Below are 23,812 nucleotides of genomic sequence, written 5' to 3'. Positions count from 1 at the left end.
TCAGGGGATGCTGCCACTTGCAAGTGCCTCCAATGTCTCACATTTGAACTTGTTTCCCAGAGGAACATTGCATGCCATGTCCTTCAGAGAAACAGAATTCTCTCCAAAATCCTCTGCATGCTGCCAGATCTCAGGGTATGATCTCTCACCGTTCTTTGTGGGCTGCTCATCCAGTATCAGTCTTGCAATAGGACAATGGGTGATGGCTTCAAACTAAAAGAGGGGAGATTCAGACTAGATATTAGGAAAAAACAATGAAGGTCTACAATGAGGGTGGTGAGACACCAGGTTGCCCAGAGAGGTGGTAGATGTCCCATCCCTGGAAACATTCCAGGCCAGGTTGGACAGGACTCTCAGCTACCTGATCTAGTTGAAGATATCCCTGCTCACTGCAGAGGAATTGGACTTGATGGCTTTTAATGGTCCAACCCAAACCATTCTATGTCCTATCAGAACCTTCATGCACTGCATACTGGGTCTGGATGGGATGGAATTAGCTTTCTTTGTACCAGCCCATACGCTGCTGTGTCTTCATTTGTTACTAAGCCAGTGTCGATAACACACCGGTGGTTTTGCTCTTGCTGAGCAGTGTCTGCATGAGACCTCCTCTGCTTCTCACACTGCCCCACTAGCCACTCAGCTGGGGGTGTGCAAGAAGCTGGGAGGGGACACAGGTAGGACAACTGGCCCCAAGTGGCCAAGGGGATGTTCCATGCCATCAAGCTCAACAGCACAATCTTGAGGAGGTACTAATTGGGCTTATGGCATTCGCCTTCCCAAGCACCTCTGGGTGTGGTGGAGCCCTGCTTTCCTGGGGCTGGCTGAACAGCTGCCTCCTGATGGAAGCAATGAACATTTTCCTTATTTTCTTGTCCTGCTTTGCTTGAGCACACAGTTTTACTTCACTTATGAAACTTTCCTTTTATTTTTTTTAATTTTTTTTTTTTTTTTGCCTTTATGCTGGATCCTGCAGTTGCATTCTGCTGGTATTGCCAAAGCATGCAGAACTCATGCACCTCTAAGGACACATTTAAAACCACTACTGCAGGAGGGTTCTTGCATAAGCTCCAGGCAACTTAGTTGTATTTCCCCTGCAACCAGCATACAGATATTGTGGCTTCATATCTGTGATAACCTAAATGGCAGCAAGACCTCTTCTCCAGCCCCAAAACCAAGTGCCTGGGTCCTGCCTGATCCATATGGATCAGCTCCCAGCCTCCAAAGCAGGCTGGCTGATCCAAACTGCCTCCTGGCCTGTGCTGATCTGGGAAGTGTTTGGGTTGGTCCTTGTTACTTTGGCCTAAAGCAGGACCAGGGCTATGGATGAACCATGTCAGTGAGTGAATTCTTCTTCCCACTCAACCCTGCTTGATTCACCAGCACAGCTATTCACATATCCTGTGCACTGCTCCATCCTCCAAACCCTGCTTCTTTCCCAGTTCTTCTGCCAGCAATTCCCACTCCACAGCCATCCCAAACATCCTCCTACCAGCCTGGCAGGCTCACTTGAGTCATGAAGCCATTATTCACATCCTCAAATGGGCTTAAGAAGTAGGGGTTGGTGTTCTGGTTTTCCCACTGTGTTTAGAGGCACACTGAGTCACTGCTGAAAGGGGCTTTGACCAACCTGCTGCCTGCCGTTAAGGGAAGGGTTTGGATCACAAACTTTTCAAAACCACCTCCATTCCTGCTTGGCTGCCAGCACTTCAAAGCAATCACTGCACAATTACAGACTAACTACACAATAAAGAAAAGGGAATGGCACCATCCCACTGTGATCTCGTTGAGGACCACAGAACTGTTCTTCAGTAAATCTAAATCGGTTTCTGCTTTGCTGCATAATGAGCCTCTGATGATTTCAGCAGGAGAAATCCCAATTAGAAATGGGTGGAAAAGGGGCATCCCATCTTGGGAGCAGGTTGGAAAGCCTGAGGATTTTTCCTGTTGTGCTTTGTGACTAAACTAAGGCTTTTGCATTTAAAAAAAAAACAGCCTGAATTACCCAGGCACAATGCAAAGCATGATTCAAGCCTTCCTACCCTTTTTTTTTCACCTACTACAGTCTGGTGAGAAGAACATCACCTTCCACCCCAGTTATGATCCACAGCACTAGTGTATAGGCTGTTTGGTGGTGGGATTTACTATGGGCCCTGTTCTGCTTCATATAAATGTCTATTTGCAAGGATAAAAGGGTAAGAGAACAACACATTTCTAATCCAGTTTTAAAAGAAATTGGAACAATGCCAAGGTAGCTGCAGTAGTGAAGGAGAAGCAAAGGTATCTCCTGGTTCTATCTGAGCCAGACCCCAGAGAGGGCTGTAGGAACCACAGACTCACATTGTACCACCTGTAGGTGCTTTCTGTCACTAAATAAGGATGCTGCTAGCCAGGATACAATCTCACAAGGCCATATGGTCTGTTTTGGCTAACTCCAGGCTGTTAAGCCCTCTTCCTGCCCCACATGGGTGCCCTCAACCCAACCACTCCTGAGAAATTACTGCATGCTGGAGCACAGGATTCAGGTGACCAACTGAATGTCTCCAAAGATGTGACCTCCTGCATGGGAGTGGGCACCATCATCCATACATGGAAGCTGGTTTTCATGGTGCTGTCTAGGGATGTGGTGGAACCTGCCATGGCTATCACACTACCTGTCACCAAGCCAGTGCAAGCAGATGTGTCAGGAGGGTTGTTCACCCAGTACCAAGGTTTTGCAGCTTCCAGGTAATATTGGCTACAGCTTGACCGAGTCTCCAGCCATTGCTGTGCCTACTTTCTTGAGGGAGGAAGGAAATCTCTGGCTTCTTTTCCTCTCCCTGACAGTCAATTCAAACTACTCCCGCAGGTGTGATAAATCAAACCCAGTTCAGACCAGCAGCCCCCTCTGGCTTTTGAGACTCCATAAGCAAGCAAGAGTTCTTTGGGGCTGGGTGTGGAGGGAGATCTGGGCTGTGATAAGTGTGAAACCTTGTTGGATAGCTCAATCTGCCTCACTGACACTGGGGTGAATTCGGACTAGCTCCACTCATGCTCCAGCTTTAGGACCACTAAGTGATACAGCACGTAGATATTTGGAGTTTTATCGTAGGATCATAGAACGGGTCAGGCATGTCAAGGGCTGGCAATCTCCATCCTGTGTTCATCCTGAAGCTAGGCTCTCCTCCAGACCATAATCCAACTCCTTAAAGCATCTCTCCAGCCTAACACCCGAATTGTTCAGCTGCTGTTGAACAAATCAAGTAGCTGAATCCCATCAACAGCGTTTTCTGTCCCAGAGCTATCTTCACTTTAGTTAGCAACAGTGATTAATCACTACCACAATTGGTGCATCCCCAGAGATGTCTCTGACTTTTAATTATTCTCATGCTTACAGAAGGGTAAACTGAGCCCTTAGCCTGAAAAATGGCTTATCCAGAAAGCCAGTTGGGGGGTCACTGGAAAAAGTGAAAATGGGTGCGGGTCCACTGCAGGCTCCAGTCTCCAGCTTTCATCTACTTTCAGTACTTTCTGTATGACCTTTTAAGGCTTCAAGAGGACTTCTAAGAAAGATGGGGACAAACTTTTTAGCAGGGCTTTTTGCAATAGGACAAGAAGGGATGGTTTCAAAACAAAAAAAGGAGAGATTCAGACAGGGAAGAAAGTTTTTTTTACACCGAGGGTGGTGAGACACTGGCCCAGGTTGCCCAGAGAGGTGGTAGTCACCCCACCCTAGAAACATTCAAGGTCAGGTTGGACAAGGCTCTGAGAAACCAGCTCTAGTTGAAGAGGTCCCTGCTCACTGTAGAGGAGCTGGAACTAGATGGCCTTCAAAGGTCCCTTTAAACCCAAACCATTCTATGATTTTATGAATATATGATTCTATGATAGTGAAAGAAAAGTATTTATTTTGCCCAGACTGCTTGATACTCTCTGTTTGGTTGATCAGTCATGAAGGAGAGGTATCTGGAAAGAGGGAAGAGGCAATAAAAATGAGCTGCAAATTTTAATAAACAGTGAACATCCCAAACTATAGCCTGAAGCATAAAAGTTGAAGTACTTGAGTTTGGAAACTTTTCATTTTGATTCTCTAAACCCATAAATAGGGAATGCAGTAACATAAGAAAAATAGTACACTAATGTTGTAAAGCTTAACAAATTAATGAGTCACACTGAAATGTTAATGACAAAGCTGAGAGTTTGCATTTTGATTGTATGTGACTCCAACACATTCGCATCAAATCCATAATTGTGTGATGTGCTCTCTCTCAAAACAGACATAGCTTTAAAACAAAATAGAGCATCAACATGTTTTCACCAAACCTACTTACATCACAGAAATATTAAACAAACATTTCTTTTCTCACCCTAAATATTGAACAGTGTATGTAGTAGCAAAGATGAATTGACTTTAATGAATTTTATTATGTTCTTAATGAGGGAAAAGTCTCTTTCCTGTTTATCACTTTGCAGCTACATCACTGGTCTTAATTTGCAGAACTGATGCTTCCACTAAGCAAAGTGAACCACTTTCATTATCTCATTTACAAGTAGGGAAACTGAGGCACAAAGCACAAACTTTCTTTCCCTGATGCCATTGAGTAGCAGGATGAATCAAAGCCCACAGCAGCAGTGTCCTGCTGTAACCACTAAGTAGCAGCCTTCATTTAACACAGACCATTATCAGTTTGCAAGGGCTACTGATGGAAAAGACCTGCTGAGTCCTTTTGCAGTTCCCTGTAAGCACAGACTTTTTACATCCCATGTGCTGTAGATGAAAGTGCTTTATACAAACCCTACATTAAAATAATTCAAAAATGAGGATATCTCTCATTCCCTTTGGGGGAAACAATTCTGTAGCTGAATAGATTGTAGCAGTAGGAAAAATTTCCTGATGTCCAGCCCCTGCCACAGCTTCTAGAATCTGTTGATATATTATTAATAGAAAGGAAAATAAATATAGGTATCAATGCCAGCAGACACAGTCTACTACTAATAGATGCTGAAGTAATATATTCTCCTAGTTTTTAGCTTTTATTAGTCTTTTTGCAAAGGGTTATAAGACCCTTATGCATCCATTAGCCTGTCAGCCATGTGAAATTAATGTGGAGCAATTTTCATAAGCATTACTCAGAACTAATAATAATTAAGCATTATTTTCTGCTCAGATAACACAGAAAATAAAGTCTGACTTTTATGCCAAGATGGGTTTGCATTAGCTTAAGGTAGATGAATTAATTCTCATTTACAAGGCTTCTCCACCAGCTAGCCAGAAAATATTAAGGTAATTAAAACCCATTTGTGAGGTTCTGTCCCGTTGCACATTCACTGAGTTTTGTCACTGCTGCAAATTACAGGTGCTTTTACGTGGTTGCAAAGGTGGGACATACAGGAGACCTTGCTGCTGGGTTCCTTCCCCACCACTTCTAAGAAAAGCAGCCTCTTGTGAAGACCAGAATGCATTTTGCAACGCACTCGGTTGTTGGAGAAGCAAAGAAGAACTGTACATTGCATGCAAGACCAGTCTGGTCCCAGCTTAGGGTGGGATGTGGACCTCTCAGCAACACATGTATAAGGCCCTTAACAGAGAAAAAGAAAATGCCATTTGCTTTTGATTTACTATTTGCTTGCAAAGGATTAATTTTGGCTAATTACAAAGCCAAGGGACAGCATTTTATGGATAGCTCAGAAACTTCTCTTCAGCCAGTCAGATTTTTCTCTATTGCCTTTAATAACAAAAATCCATAATTAGCAATCCAGGTAAATAAAACTGATCAGTTATATGATGCTACACTTTCCAACACTGCCCAAAAGATTTCTTGTCTGTTATCTAGCTTAAGGACACACTGAATTTGAAATGTAGTTGAATCCCAGCAGCTTGACATACCACTTGAGTAGCTGCTGTGGTCTCTGAAGATGCTCTTAGCTTGGGCCAGCTGCAAGATGGAAGATACATTAGTTCAGCTAGTAACTAGCTGTAAGACACACTAAACTAGAGCTATGCAAAAGACAGCTAAGATAACATCTAACTGAAGAAGCTGAGACCTTTCTTAGGCTTTCAGCTTTCTAACAGGAGCAGCTCCCTAAGAGGCCGCATCTTCACTTTGCGTGTGATCTTAGATTTTCCACACTGGTGGGTCACATCAAGCCCAGTTATTTGCTGTGTTCTTCAGAGGATTATGGCTTCTCTTGTCTGTGTCCTGGCTCTTGCATTTCATCTCTCCAGCCTCTTTATCACTTCCCTGTCTCACTGTGGTATTTCACATTGGTGTCTATGAGATGGAGCAGGTTGACCTGAAGGAGGACTATATGGGTCAGCAACAAAAGAAGAATGAGATGGTAGTTCTGACTTTTATTATGTTTTGAAAACTCTTCTCTAGAGTAATCTCAGTGCTATTAAAGAGATAAATAAAAGGAGAGGATACTCAAGAAACACCAGCTGTGTCTCAGCCCTGGAAGCCAATGTCACTGCGACACTTGAACGTTTATCCACACCTTCAACGAAGAAAGGTTTCCCTGTTGTGGCTGTCTGATTCTCAATCCAGCCCACATAGTGGTAAACAGACATCAAGACATCAAGGTTTGGCTTTTCTGCACAATCTTCTGCCCAGCTGACAATGCCGACCTGAAACCACTTCATGGTGTTCCAGTAGCTGCAAACCAGAGGTCCCCCACTGTCCACCTACGGCAAAAGAAGGATATTATAGCAGGATCAAACCTCAGGTCTCTCATAGCAGCTGCATCTCATAGGAAGATTGGGAAAAATTAATTCTATCAAAATTCATGAGGATTTGGGGGAACAGGGAAAGTTTGGACTCAAAATTTCATAGCTCAGCCCTGAGATGGAGAATAAACAGATATAGAAGGGAAGAGGAGAGCATCGAATCATAGAATGTCAGGTTGGAAGGGATCTCAAGGATCATCTGATCCAACCTTTCTAAGCAGGAAAATATTTAAGATGAGATGATTCAGGACATTGTCAAGCTGAGTCTTAAAGGCGTCCAGCGTTGGAGAATCCACCACTTCCCTGGGGAGATTATTCCAGTGTCTGACTGTTCTCAATAGTGAAAAATTTTCTTCTGACATCCTAGGAGTAACTTGCACCCATCACCCTCATCTTTTCCATGTGATTCCTTGTCAAAAGGGAGTCTCCATCTCCTTGGTAACCACCTTTTAAGTACTGGAACGTGGCAATAAAGCCTCTCCTAAGCTTTCTTTTCTCAAAGCTGAACAAACCCAGTTCTCTCAGGCTTTCCTTGTATGGCAGGCTTCCCAGTCCTCTGATTACCTTTGTGGCCCTTCTCTGGACCTGTCTGCATCTTTGTGTATTGGGGACCAGAACTGAACACAGAGAGATCAGTCACAAGCTCTGTCTCAGTGCAGTGCCCTGTCCTTCTCAGCCTTTTCCATGTGCTCCCTTGGCCCCAGCAGGATACCTGACTCCTGCCTTCAAGAGGCAGCACCCAGGAGTGAAAAGGGACATTTGCCATGACTGTTCACCCAGTCCTCAACTTCTCTGGTGTGTGTAGGTGCTGGGTACTGGCCACTGTTCATTCTGGGGGCCAGCATCATGAAACTGCACAAGAGATGAACACTAAGCTTTACAAATACTTCTTGCAACCACACTAATTTCACTGAAATCTTGCTTGCAAGAGGAAGGACAACCTTCACTCCTCCCTGTGCGTGCAAGTCTTCAAATGCATGTTGCCAACACCCTGCAATGTTTTTTCTGTTGGCTGCTGTAGGTTGAACAAAGAGCATGTCCAGTCACCCATATATGACCCTTGTGTCCAATCTCTGAACACAACCCAAAGAAGAAACCAGCACAAAATGGACCCAGCCAGCTACAGCACTTTTCTGATGGTTTATGTTGATAGAATCCCAGACTGATTTGGCTTGAAAAGGACCTTAAAGATCATCTAGTCCCAACCCCTCTGCCTTGGGCAGGGACACCTCCCACTAGACCAGTTTGCTCCAAGCCCCATCCAGCCTGGCCTTCAACACTGCTCTAAGTAAGACAGTTTCCTTTCACAGTGGGTTTGACTCTTTTTTCTACCCTATGTCCAGTATTTCCTGTGGCAAATAAGAAATTCAATATAAGCCCATTTCCCAAGACAGCCAGCTTTCCTGGGAAATGTTGTCCATCCCTCTTTGTACATTGCTTCAAGAAATATCTTTGTCATTAATGGATGAACCCACTTCCAGCAGCAGCTACCCTGAGCTAACACACATGAATTAATGAGTAAGGAAGTGGCTTAGTCCCCTGCTAAAATTTATGCCAGAATTCCTACTTCATTAGATGGAGAGTGCAGGTCCATAATATGTTTCTCTTTTTTATTTTTTGGTTCAACATGCATACAGGAGGGAAAAATTGAGATAAACACAGAGCAAAGGCTGCTTCAGCATTAATAAAATCACAGAATCATTCAGGCTGGAAAAGACCTTTGAGCTCATCAAGTCCAACCATAAATTCAAGACTGTTTGCCCTGAAATGGTGTTACTGCTACATGTTTGCATCTCAGCCAGTGCTGCTGGACCCTCTTCAGACTCAGGATCTAAAGATGTTTCCCAACCCTGTTTCAGCCAAGAACTGAGTGACCTTGCAGTGACCTTGGATCCATGAGTTATCAGGGTCCTCGGCAAAGACATCCTTTTTGAATCACTGAACATCTCCTAGGCTGTGCGCACAACTAAATTAGTGGGAGTTTTACTGCTAATCCCCTCAGGGCAGGAGCAGGCCAAACGTATTATCCTGGTAGCGAGAAGAAGGCGCTTCAAGCCTCCTACACAAAGATAAGAAACGAAGCCGGGAGCGTGGGAGCCGCTCACAAGCCAGTGACGCAGCACGAGCTGGTGATCCCTCCCTGTGACATATCGGGATGCGTCGTGTCGGCTTCTCCCAGTAGAGGAGATTTTTAGCACTGCAAGACTCCCTGCACACCACGGGGGCAGACTGGTTTCAGAGTATCCGATTTGGAGGCTGCTCACACTTGTGATGGACCTTGCATGGTCACAGTCACAGACTGGTCAGGGTTGGAAGGGACCTCTGAAGACCATCTACTCCAACCACCTGCTAGAGCAGGACCACCTACAGCAGATCACACAGGAACACGTCCAGAGGGGTTTGGAATGTCTCCAGAGAAGGCAACTCCCCAATCTCTCTGGGCAGCCTTTTCCAGTGTTACGTTACCCTCACAGTAAAGGAGTTTTTCCTTATGTTTAACTTGAACCTTCTATGCTCCAGCTTGTGCCCACTGCCCCATGTCCTGTCATTGGACACTGCTGAAAAAGGATGGGTTCCATCCTCCTGACACCTGTCCTTTACATATTTACAAGTACTGATAAGATCCCCCCTCAGTCTCCTCCAGGCTAAACAGCCCCAGCTCTCTCAGCCTTTCCTCACAGGGCAGATGCTCCAGTCCCCTGACAATCCTTGTGGCCCTGTGCCGGACTCTTTCCAGTAGTTCCTTACCCTTCATGAATGGGGAAGCCCAGAATTGGATGCAGTATTCCAGATGTGGCCTCACCAGGGCAGAACAGAGTGGGAGGATGACCTCCTTTGATCTACTGGTCACACTCTTCCTAATGAACCCCAGGATACTATTGGCCTTCTTGGTCACAAGGGCACATTGCTGGCTCATGGTCAGCCTGCTGCCCACCAGGACCCTGAGATCCTTTTCCCCAGAGCTGCTCCTCAGCAGGTGAACTCCCAGCCTCTACTGATACATGGGCACTTAAATACCAATTAATTCCTGATGGCCTGTGACTATCCTTGGGAGGAAAATTCTTATCTTATAGCTGAGAAAACCACAGCAGAAGAGGGATGTGATTTTCACAAAGCAATGGCAGAGCCAGGAACCCCTATTTAAACCATACATCACAGGTTTTACTTTCAAATCAGATCTGCTTTTCCCTTTTTTGCCTCTTTAATCATGTTCATTCTGTTCTTGGCCCGGTCGGTGCAGAAAGGGAGAGCTGTCTGCAGGGCTGAGAAAAATGATTTAAAACTTGGGCAGGGAGGGAGTTTGGCACTGCTGTGAGAACTCAGGCAGCAGCTGCAAATCCATTTCTCTAATCCACGAGCCTTGAGACTCAAATCCTCCTTCAGGTCCCTTTCCATATGGGCTGAACTGGTCTGCTTCACGGGTGTAACTTCTAACATGCCATTTCTCTTAACTTCAGATATTCAGCTTTAAAGTTTTATCCCAAAGTGGGCTAAATTGTCCTCACCATGTGATCTCACTCACATAAATATAGCAGCAGTCCAGATGAATCAGTAGCCTGGTTTTTATAGGGCTAAAGACAGAGAAAATCAACTCAGTTCTTGTGCACTTTTAAAAATCCCTGTTGCCACCTTAAGCTCTTAAAAATGTTGGCCCAAGTTTTCCTTCCTTGTGAAGAAGAGTATGTGGGAGGAACATGTTTTGAGCACTGGTACAATTATCTCAGCTCTGTGATGTTTCCAGTAGCACTAATTCAATGACTGCTCAGGTTAACGACTCCAAAGATCAAATAACTTATTAAATGCTGCTTTCAACTTTCAGCCTTCTGTATCCTGGTGGTGAAATACTTCTGGTCAGCACACACCAGACACCTGCTCCTGCTCTTCAGTCTGAGTACAGAGTTTCTGGATAGCAAAAAACCTAAAAATAGCATTTTTGCATCTATTGCATGTTTCTTGTCAACTAGAAGGTGAGTGAAAAGCAACCACATTAACTTAGGTCTGGTGCAATTGAATTCATGCCTTCCACAACTGCATGTTAATCCTCCCATTAGGAGAGGTGAGAGCAATGACATATTTGCTGCTAAATAGTTCTGGCTTGTATAAAAGCTGTCACTGACTAACAAGGCACTTTTTTCACTGAAGCTGATCAAAAGTTTTATGCTTTTCACTGCAGCCAAAGCCTTTTTGTGAACATCAGGAGCCTTTCCACTGAACTTAGTGGGCTTTGGATCAAGAGTGTAATCATTTTCCTTTTGTATTTGTATTCCTGTCTGCAGCATAGAAATTGATCAGAACAAACACTGTTCAGCTACATAAATCTTCCTAGGTGGGAGAAGCTCTGGGGGAGGAAGAACCACCCATTTGATACTCATTAGGTGGATACACAAGCCTTACAAGTCACTGCTGGTTTCATATTCCTGTTGGTGAGCTCTGTGTAAATTGGAGAGAATCTGCATGTGAATAACAACACTTGCCGTCCCAGCTGCCCTGGCTGCAGGAAGTAAAGGCTTTGGCAAACAGACTATTTCTTCAGTTATTTGACCCAGAACAAGCCATCTTCAGGGAAAGATGGAAGCAAGGAAGTTATGGCCATTTTCAGCATGCAGCTGTTGAATTAAACCAAGTAACACGGGGCACCTCTATTCCTTTCATGGGATCCCTTTGAGTTCCCTTCTGGTGAGAGCTTTCAGCTACCCTGTCCCTCCAACCCCTTGATGGAAAATGGGAGAACAAGACCCCTCTACTCCATCCACACAGACGTCAGCAGGGTCCATCAGCAACAATGGTGGCATGGACTTAACAGGCAGTGATACTGCATCTGGCCACAAACCCATGTGGCTCAGACTCCTGTCTCTGACAGTCATCTGTAGCAAGTGCTCAGGGGAGAAGAATGAGAAACAGGGCAAGTATTTACAGAGTTGTATTTACATCACAGTAGTTAATAGCCTTAGAGAGATCTTCATCCAGGAAGTTATCTAATTGCTTTTTGAATCCATTTATCCCTTAGGATAAAAACCCACAACATCCTGGTCAGTGACTTCCATACTTTAATTATCTGATGGATGAAAAAACTCTTCCGTTTGTTTTCAATCTGCTGCCTGATATGGCCATCTGACACCCCCTCCTTCATGTGTTTTGAGCCATAGTCACAAGAGGACAGCTCTTGACTGTCTTCTCCTTGCCCCTCATGACTTTAGAAATGTGTCATATTCCCCTCATCTCTTTTATAAGCCTCAGAGTCAGACCTTATGGCACCTTCCAGTACTTAAAGGGGGCCTGTAAGAAAGGACACTTTTTAGCAGGATCTGTAGCAATACGACAAGAAGTGATGGTTTTTCACTAAAAAAGGGGTGATCCAGACTAAATACAAGAAATTGTTTACGCTGAGGGTGGTGAGACACTGGCCCAGGTCTACTCTGCTCTCAGTTTTTCCCTTCTTTCATATGTTAATCGCATCTATTGTCTCTCTAATGGCTCGGCCTTGGCTACCCAGAGGTGTGGCCACATTTTTGGAGCTGGGGGAGCTTTTCAGCTTCTTACAGGAGCCACCCATGGGGCCTCTCCCCCGTTACCGAACCGGACCAGAACCAAGCCAGCACAACAGCATACAAAACACGGGCTCCCTAGTTTAGTGCCCTGGCACAACATGCATTTGCTTTGCTACCTGTGCCTTTTCTGATAATTCAAACGATCTCGTTGCATTTTTGACTTCCGCAGAGCCTCATGCTGCTGGTTTTGAAGGACTATCCACAGTTACTCTAAGATCTTCTCACATGGTAATAGCTAATTTAGAGCCTATTTGTGCACGTGTAGAACTGAAGTTGCTTCTCCCTATATTCATTGCTGGTCCTTCACCAGCAGTGAACTGCATCTGCTGTTTTAACCTCCAGTGACTAGGAACAATGAGATCCTGCTGCACCTCTGCACAGTTTTAAATTCTAACCACTCTGAATAACGCTGTGGCATTGTCCAGCTTGGTCATCTCAGCATTCACCCTCCTTCAATTTCACAATTCCTTGCACAGACAACACAACTCCCTTTCTCCCATCAGATCCTTCCTCCATGTTGCCTGCCTTTCAAACCGAAGCCCTTCTACTTCACGGCAGTTCAGTTTCTCCACAAGCTTGTGGTGAGAACTCTCATTAGAAGAGTTCTGGAAATCTCAGCGTGTTAGATCAGCTGGATCACTCTCTGCCACATGCTCCTTCAAATAATTTAAATCTGCCTGTGAGTCATGACTTTCCCTTAAAGCCCTGTTGACTCACTGTAATTGAATGAGAAGGGGCTCCTCTGAGTCATCACACCCATTCTGTCACTGCCAGGGCAAGCACAAAGTAGGTTTTCATGTTCAGCTGGATCTGGAGATGTTCTTCTCCCCACAGCTTCACTCACTAGGCACACAAAGTGATGCTGAACCCCCTTGCTGCAAACCAAACCACTTCAATTTGAGGGACTAAAAGCTACCGGAGGAAGAAAGCAGAAGAAACACGCAACATCATCATCCCAGGCCCTTGCAATAGGAAGGAATGGTTTTGATAGATGAAAGATTTAAGCCACCACAGTCTGAATGGGTTCACTTGTCTGCCCATATCATAAAATGATCAAATGATGGAAGTGCTATAAAACCATGGGACACAGGAAAAGTGTTCAAATTCTTACGAGCTGCACATCAAAGCACCCTTCAGAAGGAAATTTAAGAGATTGCGAAGGCAGAAATGCCTTTCTACTGCTTTGTTCTGGGGCTTCCCAGGATACCTTCTGACTTAAACCAATCTGTTCCTTAGGGAAAAAACCCACCTTGTCATGTTAGCAACAGTTCAGGGACAAGAGAAGCCACCACAAGGCTGGAGAGTGGATCACTTTCTTCAATATTAAGACAAGGTACAATAGTAATTTGTGTAGAGTTAGGAATAACTGAAATAAAATGTGGTTCAGTTTGACTCCTGGCTCCTGGGAGACCTTTGTCTGATAGGCAGAAGTGCCTTCAACCTCAGACAGATGCTCTCCGTCCCTAGAGACCACAATCAGAACATCATCTGTCCACCTTCCTTCAGATATCTAGAACAGCCTGAGGGACTGACCACGCTTTCCTGGTTTGTGACCAGGGTAATACCTGTGTACCTTGTACCTGTGATAATATTAAGCCTATTTTCATTTGCAGACTTCTTCTTAAGAAAAAAATAAATTCTATTTCACAAGCCTTCCTTTGCAGTTTTGGAGCCCCATTAGCACCAGTAAAAGGCTGCAAAAGCTTTCTGTCCCTTCTGCACTGGTTTAGCACACTTATGCATAGACAAACTGAGGGTGCCAGGGCTGAGCTCAGCTCCAGACCCATCACCTGGCCCTGGTGTTTCCATTGCAGGTGTCAGGCTCCCACTGCAGTCACGTTACTGGGGCATGGTTTGAGATGGGGACAGTGGGATGACAGGGGAATATCTTGGGATATCTAAAACAGAACTGCAGACTTAGATGTCCTTCCTTGGAGCCATGTGCCTCCCTGTAAGCTAGACACCTTGGATTTGCTTTTAGTTAGTGGAGGGCAATAAGCACTGGTGCAGGTTTTAAAACAGATGGTTAAAACAGTCTGGAAGCATTACATGTCAGAAGGGCTTTTATTTCTCCCTATTGATGGAAAGATGATTCAGTAGATAAAGGTGGCCATAGGAAAGACATTTGTATCTGACCAGATAAATCCCATCCAGGGATGCACAACAACTACTGCTGTCACTGTAGCTATGAGGGATGAGACCCCTGAGCATCCCTGTTGCTGTAGAGGGAATTTGCCCTTTCCAAACTGCTGACAGTGTACATGGGCAGGACATATTACACAAGAAGGAAAGAGGTCCTTCTCTGCCTTTTTTCACAGAACTAAAGAAATCAAACCCAGGAGCCCTAGATGCATCCTAGCATCATTTCAGACATCAGAGATCACAGAATCATAAAAAAAGTTTTGGTTGGAAAAGATCTTTAAGATCACCAAGTCCAACCATTACCCCAGCACTGCCAAGGCCACCACTAAACCACGTCCCTCAGCACCACAGCTACATGGCTTTGAAATCCCTCCAGGGATGGGGACTCCACCACTGCCCTGGGCAGCCTGGGCCAGGGCCTGACAACCCTTTCCACAGAGAAATTATTCCCAATATCCAATCTATACCTCCTCTGGCACAACTTTAGGCCGTTTCCTCTTGTTTTGTCACTTGTTCCTTGGGAGAAGAGACAAAGCTCCACCTCACTCCAGCCTCCTCTCAGGGAGTTGTAGAGAGTGAGAAAGTCTCCCCTCACCTCAGATGGCCAAGATCACCTCCTGCTACAGTGGCTGGAAGGGAGTAGATACCTGCAGCCCATGACTCACATCAGCCATACACTGGGATAGGGTGTAGGACACGGTGAAGCTGAGCTAGAATCATCACACTGCCTGTTTGTGGCCACATAATTATTCATTTCCCTGAAAGTCAGGCCAAGGACTGGGTCTCCCTTCGTCTGCTGCTGACCTGAACTTTACATGAACTGTGACTTCCAGCTGAACACACTCTGCTTAACCACCACATCACAGAGCTACCCCCACAGACCTTCTTTGCAGAAATTCTCTGAGATGTAATTGGGCCATCTACTGAATTTTGTCTGGATAGGCAAGACACTGAAGAGGCATTTGCTTTGTGAGTCCTTTATACTCTAATTGTTGTTCCAGTTACCATTGCATCAGTCTAACAAAAGAAAGCAAGGAATTAGAGACCAATTGTGGTTCGTGGGGTCACAGAAGAAATGTAGCTCACAAAAAAATAACACATAGGCCATCTCTAGTGTCTTGTACCCCATAAACATTCATTAATGCTAATGTTTATGACAAAATAGAACTATAAATCAATTAGAGATCCTGTTAGTGTTAATTCACCGTCAATCCATATATTTGTCTGCAGAAGCACTAGGGAATTGGTATACAATAGATTTTTCTTTTTAAGTGAATGGATTTTTTTTTTTTTAAGAACAAATACTCCAGAGCTCTGCTATTCCATCTCCTTGAGTAATTATTGAAATATGGTCAGTGATCCACAAATTAGTCTTGTCTGGTACTAGTATGAAGGCAGCTGCTGAAACATCTGAGACTTTCTGTTCACGTCCTGTTGCCACAAGGGGGTATTAAGGCAGTGGTCACTAGAATAAAACTTCTAAATGATGCCTTGGTGAAGACTTCTGTGTGGTTTTAGTTACTCACATGAAACAGCTTGCTGCAAAGGGGAAAATCTAGTACACAAATGGATCTAGATCAGGATTGTGTGGACTTACAACCTTGGGCCTAGATGAAACTTGCCCAACTTAGCCTGGTTTTGGACATGAGCAAATGTATCCTGGTTCTCAGCAAAGCTCAGAAAAAGTCAACACAAGGCTTTTATCTACTTCATGTCCAGACAGATCATCCATCTGTACAGTGTAAGCTTCCAGGTTTTCTGTGACATCTACATTAGCAAATCCAGCATATCTAGGGTTCATTCCCTGACCAGAAGAACAGACCCTGTCTGTGCTGCTGCTCCTTCCTGGCTGCTAACCTGGGGTGCCAGGATCACAGATTGGTTTGGATAGGAAAGGATGATCCAAAGTGGTCCTGTCCCATCCCTGGAAACTTTCAAGGTCAGGTTGGATAAGACTGTGAGCCACCTGATCTAGTTGAAGATGTCCCTGCTCACTGAAGGGGAGTTGGACTAGATGACCTTTAAAGGCCCCTTCCAGCCCAAACCATTCTATTGTGGGTGACTCCTGACCCATATGAGAGCTTGAGCTGTGCCTGGAAATCATTCAGGAGACAGCTGGTTAGCTGCCTTTGTAAAGGAAAGGAAAATCTGCCCTCAGTTTCATTCAACACAAACCCCATAAGCTTTATAGAAAAACATAACTCAATAGATCACACTGCTTATGCTGTGCCTCGTTATCTGCCCAGGGAAGATGAACTGGGTGTCCATTGATCCACGTGGCAGAGCAACTACCAGGTTTGGATCTGGCCTCCCAGTTGGCTACCAGGCCACCTGCTGCAGGTAAGGCACCAGATTTTTTCAACCACCCCAGCAAAGCTAACATGGAACTATCTGACTTCAATCAGCGCTTCCAAGAAAACCATCCATCAGCAAAATGCTTCCCCTCCAGCAAATTAGCAAATTCTGGTGAAAAGTCCTGTCACTTGTTTCTGTTTTCTTGAAGAGCTCCACTAGCCTAGGGTATGTTTTTGTCTTGCTCTCATTATTTCAGTTTGCAAGACATTTCTGCCTGTCAAGCTTCCACTGTAAGTGGGCAGTTGCTGGGTTATGAGCACTACCACACATGCAATTGTTGTGTATTTCCACTGCTTGGAAAGCTCACATTTCTAGCTAATTTCTCAGACAACTCTAACATTATTGTAGATCAAAATAGCACCCTCATCAGCTTTCTGAATACAGGAGATTCATTTTGCAAAGTACAAGTGCTCTCGCTGTTTCACCAGCATAATTCAGCCGCAGAACTTAAGGCTGGGCTGGGAAGTGCATTCTTTAATCATGTTAATGTTATCCTGTGGCAGTTTGCTTTTTAAAAATTGTGATTGAATTTAATGGAGATGAAAGTCACTAGATGAATGGTTGCAGAGACAGATGTTATCTGGCTAATCAAAAAATGATTTTGCAATGCAAACTTGCCCTCCACTGCCCAGTTATGGACCCAGCCTGTATAATGGTCCAACTCCCGAACCTGCTGCCTTTGCCCAAAGTGCAGAAGATCTTTCTCTGTCCTAGGTGCTGTTTTATTTCTCTCAATGAATGACTCCTACAGGATGAAGCTGTGCATACATTTGTCTACCCATCTATCCTGCAAACACAGGCACACATCTAAGGAAACCCTTGTCCAGTGGAGGATGGAGACCTTAGTCCTGTAGCAGAGGCTGCAGGAGAGCCCAGTCCTTACTGGGCTCTCAGAGGAGGTGTTAGAGGTTGGATGGTATGAAAGAAAAGGTGTTTTTTGGCTTTCAGACTCTGACCATCAGGACGCAATCCTGTGGGTGGTGTATGTTCTGAGGGCACAAGTTCTGAGTGAGGTTTTCCCATATTTGGGTGTTTTTGTCAGCTCTCTCCCCTTAGCAATCCCTGATATCAAATACCACTCAAATTCTTTATACTTTAGCTTGCAAAGTCCACCATCCTATATCACTAACTCATTGCAATAAGCTGTGACTACTTCTGGCACCCACAGACCCACCTGCCATGTTAGCAAAGGGCATTTGGATCAGATCCAAGACTTCACCTGAGAAAGGTTTCTAATATTCCAATTAAATACTCTGGGATTAAACTTCCTTCCCAAAAGGGGTAATGGATCAAAACTGGAAGAGGGGAGATTGAGGTTAGACATTAGCAGGAAATTTTTTAGTATGAGGGTGGTGAGACATTGGGCCAGGTTGCCCAGGGAAGCTGTGGCTGCCTCATCCCTGGAAGTGGTGTAGGCCAGGTTGGATGGGGCCCTGAGCAACTTGATCTAGTGGGAGGTGTCCCTGCCCATGCACGGGGGTTGGAATTTGATGATCTTTAAGGTCCCTTCCAACACAAACCATTCTATGATTCTATGAGGATTCTTTTGCTTTGACCCTTCCAGACAAACTTTCCTGTCTCCTTTCAGTATTCAACCTGGTGACAGAGCAGCACTGCCTTGGCCAGGGCTGAGGGGACACCAGGCAGAAGGACACAGCCCATGCTGTGCTGAGTTCTCTCTGAAGAGGTGCAAGACCTCCCTTCCTTCCCACCACTTTACAGCTTGGGCACAGAAGACAGTTTTTTTACATCGCTGTGAGGTAACGGTCTAAATTCCTGTCCCCAGAGCCACCCAAAACTGTCTCCTATCCAAGGGGACATGTTGGGAACCGCCCTTTTTCCTCACTCTGCTCTCAGCTCGTGGTTTCCCTTGCAGAGTTTGTGTCTCCCTCACTGCAGGGAGGGAATCAAGGCAGGGGGAAGAGTGTGAGGAGAGGCTCATCTATTCAACCAGGTGTTTAATTTCCAGCACTGCATCCCAACCCCAGGAGTCCTGCACCCTCCTGCCCGGGTCAATATGCCTTTGCAGGCAGTTATTTGTCCCTGGGCATCCTGCAGGGAAGGTTTAGCAACCCCAGGAAGCTTTGAGAAGGATCAGTGTTCACTCCCCAAGTGAAGGTCCTTCTCCTCCAATGTCTCTGTGCTGCCATGGGCAGCACGGCCATCTGGAAGTCTGTTAACTTTACCTGGCAAGTACGTTCTTCTGCTCTCTGCACCTCAGCACACAGCATGTTGTCCCCCAGCAGCAGGATCCGGTCCGAGCAGTGCTCCCTGCTGATGAGCTTCATCTGTGTTTTCTGCAGCTGGCGGGACCCTGGAACCACATCCACCAACCAGCAAATGAGAATGATTCAGAAACTGCAGAACAGGATGGACTTGTAAAGGTGAAACCACAGCCGGAGACTATCCCTTCTTGGTACGGCCTGTGTCACACCTTCATACACCTCCCTCTCACCAAACTCAGCTTCTGCTGATTTTCTTCTGAAACATCTCCCAGAAAAAAGGGGGAGCGTGCCAGGGCTGAGTGCACCAACCTCATGCAGGGTGCAATTTGGATAGCAGAAGTTATGTCAGCTGAGCCCACACAGCAGCATGGAACCAATCTCCAGAGCCATGCCAGCTATTTTGCAAAGAACCCAGCTAAAGAGAAACCCTGCCAAGCTGCAGAGTGACTGCAGTAACCTCTTGCTTTTCTGCTTCTAAGAGCATGTTACCTTGGTGAAATGTGAGCGCTTCACAACTGTAACAGTGTTGTGTTGCACATTTTTGTTACATGAGGCAAATGAAACCTAAGAGGGGAAATGCAGAGGTTCAGAGGGGAGACAGTAACCCTACAGAGCACAAGAGCAAGGATGAAATGGGACCTTCATTCACTACATCCTAGGAAGGACTGGTAGAACCCCAAAGCACCACCCTGCCCACTCCATCCTGATTACCTCTTTCCAATAACAAAATTGTTCATTAGTCTTTTAGTGACATTTGTTCAGGATGGACATTTTGGGTCACAATCAGTGCTGGAGCTACCTCCATTAGGGCTTACACAAGACCAACGGCAATAGAAATCTGCTGCTTTAAATGAGTGAAGAAGGGTAGCCAGTGCCATTGAATCAATGTGGCTCATAAAGTCATTAAGCCAAAGACAACCTCAGACGTCCACCTCCCTATTCCAGCCCACTTTACGCCCAGCTTAACTTGCCCACCAGGGTGGATCTTGTCTGTATTTGGGTGACAAAAAAAAGGTTGAGGTCCTGCAAAGCAAAGGTGGGCTTTAAGGTTTCAGCTTGAACATAGATGCTCAGAGTACCAAGGACTTTGCTCTGGGGGTCAGTAGGTAACTCCTTCTTGCCCAGAACAGAGAACTGGTGGATGTGGAGAAGCTGCAAGGATCTAGATGTGTTTACCAGGGAGGTAAGGAGTGGAAGCTAGTGTGGGTAAGCCCTCCTGGGAGAGAACATCTGTTTTAGAGGGATAAAAAGCAGTGTCCATTAGTAGTGTCCATTAGTCCATTCCTCTCCTGAAAGTATCTCACCTGCACTTGTGGTTCCCCACCCAGTAACCCAGCAGTGTTGCCACATGTCGGTGTCATACATGAAGGGCAAGCAGACGGGGATTTTCTTACTGCTGAACTCGATGGGAGACCTGAGCAGGATCAGTGCAATATCATTTTGCAAGCTCGTTTTGTTGAAGTTTTCATGGAGGATCAATCTGTCCAGCTGATATTCTTCCAGAGGCAACTCGAGGTCAGTTCCTCCCATTACAACAATGAGATCTGGTGGTCTTATAAACAAAACAGAAGCAGTTTAGATGTAAGCAGAGGTGAAGGCTTTGTGTTATAAAGGTCAGTGCCTCCTCCCTCTGAGCAGGGCAATGTGGTGCTCAGCAAATTGCAGAGGCAGGTTAGCTATAGATACCATAAAAATCTACCTTCACTCCCAGGCAAAGCTAATTTTCAGGGGAGAGAGGTGCAGAGTTAGAACCTGAATGCAACTCAGTTATAAATAGCCCAGTTATTAATGAACAGATGGAGTGGGCTGGATCTTCAGGATAGCTGTGCCCTGAGCTGGCTGCTCTGGACTGCACTGCCCTCAGCCAGCTGCTCCAGGTTGTGATGTCCCAGGTCATTTGTCACTGAGCAGTCTTGGCTCTTGGACCTGCTGAATTTTGGAGAGGGCTCACACAGGGCTGGACTGTGTCCCTAGGCATTGCATGCAGATCTATTAAGAAACTGCTGTTTAAAAATCAGACTATCCACAAGGTAAAGGTGTTTGTTATGTGAAAGCAAATGGTCGTTATGTGAAAGCAAATGTAATTTTGGGGTTAGAATAAGCTGGAATGGAACACACCTCTTTTTACAAGGTGCCACAACATGGGTAGAAATGCTCAGGGCCATCAGAACAGCATCATGGACATTTATATAAGGCTGCTTCAAAATATTCCCCTTCTACACCTTCTGGGTAAGCAAATTTCTGCACACTTCTGTTGTAACACTACTTCTGATCAAAAATGAACTTGTTTTCCCCAAAGGACACAGTTCCTGTTTTCAGAGCTCTCCTTCTGGCTCAGTCACATCCATGTTGCACTTAACCCCAAAGACATACATAGTCTACACCCACAAACAGTGATGTTATGAACCTTTTGTGCCCAGGTTGTCCTTGCTTCCCCCAAGTACTCACACTTCTTCTGCAAAGCAACGGGCCGCAGTTAAAACCCACAGCGCGCTGATCACGGTGCCTCCACAGATATGCTTCCCATTGCTCTGGATGCTCACATGCCATGGGAACTCTCCATCCTTGGCATACCTCCCCTCTGTGATGCTCTTGTCAATACTCAGAATGGACTCGTAAGCTGGTCGGAGGCCACACTCTGGGTACAGAATGAGACATGTTGACCATGTACAGCAGTGCCCGTGCTGCTAAACCAGAGAGGCAGGACAACAACTAGAGCCCTGGTCTGTAACTATCCATGTTGCCTGACCTCTACAAAAGCTGTAGCACCCCCAAACCTGCACTGCCAAGCACTGCTCATGCAGCCTGGGGGCTAGCAGGGCCATAGACCATTTCCCACAGGCAGGCTGGATAATATCCTTGTTTAGGGAGTATGTGTGGAAAAGTTCTGCGTCAGGCTGCAGTACAAGCCATATGAGTACACTATCAGGTACAAGGAATAAGCCCAGGACCATTGGATGGGGCTTGAAGCAACCTGGTCTAGTCAAAGGTGCCCCTGCCCACAGCAGGGGTTGGAGCTAGATGATCTTTAAGGTTCCTTCCAACTCACAGCATTCTATCCTTCTATGACTCTACGATTTAACTTACCAATATGTGTATATGCTATAGGGCTATCAGTCGTTCCGCTCTGCCGGTCATTTCTGAACACAAAATGTTGAGAAGAAAAACTTGCAATGATTCCGCTGATCAGATAAGTAAAACAAAAGAGGGAAAGCAGCATTTCAATCCCAGTTTTTGACCAATACTCTTCGACAACATTCAGAGCAGTGCTGCTCAGGTCATCTTCCCCATTCCATTTGGTCACCAAAGGCAATGCAGCTCTTTGCTGGGGCAACCAGGAAGTGACGTCACGCATTCCACTCGCTTCTGCTGACATCACAGTTGGGTGCCATATCCTAAGGTGATTTCCAAGAGGCTTGGGTTTTGCTTTAGCCATGATAGGGATAGGGCAGCAGTAAAATTCCTGTCTGTATCCTGGATTGACTTTCTCAGGGTATTGCAATAGCAGACCTCATAAGTTGGGTGCTGTGGCCCTTTTTGGATCTTGAACCACGTTCTTCTCTCCAAAGACCTTAGATGCTGGTCCTGCATCTGCTGGCATCTTTGACTCTGAGAAGTGCTGAGGCCCATCAAATGCTAAATAAATTTTCTCTTCTTCATTTAGAACATGTCCGTATTCTCAGAAGAATGAGGCAGCTCTTTGGGAGGGTAAATTTCAAACAGTGCCAAATCAAAACTCTAGTATCGAATATATTGAGGCAGCCACTCTGTTCTTCCCTGTGGGAAAGGGTGGCTTACGAGACCAAATCCATCTTAAAAATCTAATCCAGAAGGGTAAATATTTTGCATTTCACCTTTACTGTTTATATCCCCCATATATTTTTGTACCTTCAGCAGCAACTGCAAGGGATCAAGGCCAAAGCTCTACCCTACAGTAACTCCATAATTAATTCTGTGGCAGAAAAGCATCTTGGTGTGGGCAAACTGTAGCACCAACAGACCCATCTATGCTGATTTCTAAACTGACACATTACTTCCATCAGGACAGCAGTTAAAAGTCAGTTTCAGACTTGAGCCTGGCTGTGTTAAGGGCAGAACAGTGCTTTCTTCAAACAGTTTCCAGCTTGTTCCAAAACTATAACTATAGCATGGAGTAGGAGGTGGGGAGAGGGGAAAGGACAGAAGGGAATCAAGAAACATTTTATGAGCACTCAAATTATTCAGCATACAAAATGTTTTGCCTTGCACATTGGAGCAACTCAGGATTTATCCCACTGAAGTCTGAATTACACAGAGGTTAAAAACACATAAGATGGAAGTCAGATTTCATTTTCTACTCTTCTTTGCTTTTATGTCACCTCATGCCTAGAAAATTAGAGAGAAGTGCTGGTTCCCTTGACAGTGAGCACTGGAACAATTCATTGGCACAAGACATCAAGGACAGATGATCAGTTACCACAGCAACTGGAAATCTCACGTCTGGTGTGGGCACATATTGGTGCACCTCCAGAAAGAGCCTAACATGGCAATCCTGCCAGAAGTGGCTCCTCTTGAGCTTGCCCCAGGTATAAAAGGACAGGTTTCCTCTGGGTTTTAAGACTAGAATGAACTTGGATCTGCTGAGGAGCAAGAAAGATGGGGAACTAATTTCTCTGACATGGACTGTCTTTGGATCAAGCACCCAGGACTTCAGCAGTGGATTTACAGGCCTGAAGACTGACTCTGTGATGCACATTTTCAGTCACGCCAAGCTTGGAACAGGATCTGGTCTGCAGGGCTGTTACAGATGTTCATAGAGCAGTCTTGGGCCTTTCTGAAGCTAAAACCTGAGCTGGTGAGCA

At 45.3% G+C, this 23,812-nt stretch overlaps 1 protein-coding gene across 1 annotated transcript; it reads right to left on the bottom strand.

The window, feature by feature from the left end:
- On the bottom strand, positions 1-22,407 carry LOC127382910 (serine protease 55-like). Its single transcript, XM_051615061.1, has 8 exons — positions 22,217-22,407; positions 22,059-22,111; positions 21,420-21,609; positions 20,276-20,523; positions 19,144-19,149; positions 18,933-19,060; positions 6,446-6,658; positions 1-213 (listed from the first exon to the last, which is right to left on the bottom strand). Exons 1-8 carry the CDS (start codon positions 22,405-22,407, stop codon positions 1-3), a joined length of 1,242 nt encoding a protein of 413 aa, XP_051471021.1.
- Positions 22,408-23,812: the final 1,405 nt, after the last annotated feature.

The sequence above is a fragment of the Apus apus genome, chromosome 3 (genome assembly GCF_020740795.1).
Source record: "Apus apus isolate bApuApu2 chromosome 3, bApuApu2.pri.cur, whole genome shotgun sequence".
Classification (NCBI taxonomy): Eukaryota; Metazoa; Chordata; class Aves; order Apodiformes; family Apodidae; genus Apus; species Apus apus.
This window is presented reverse-complemented; position numbering and strand designations above follow the sequence as displayed.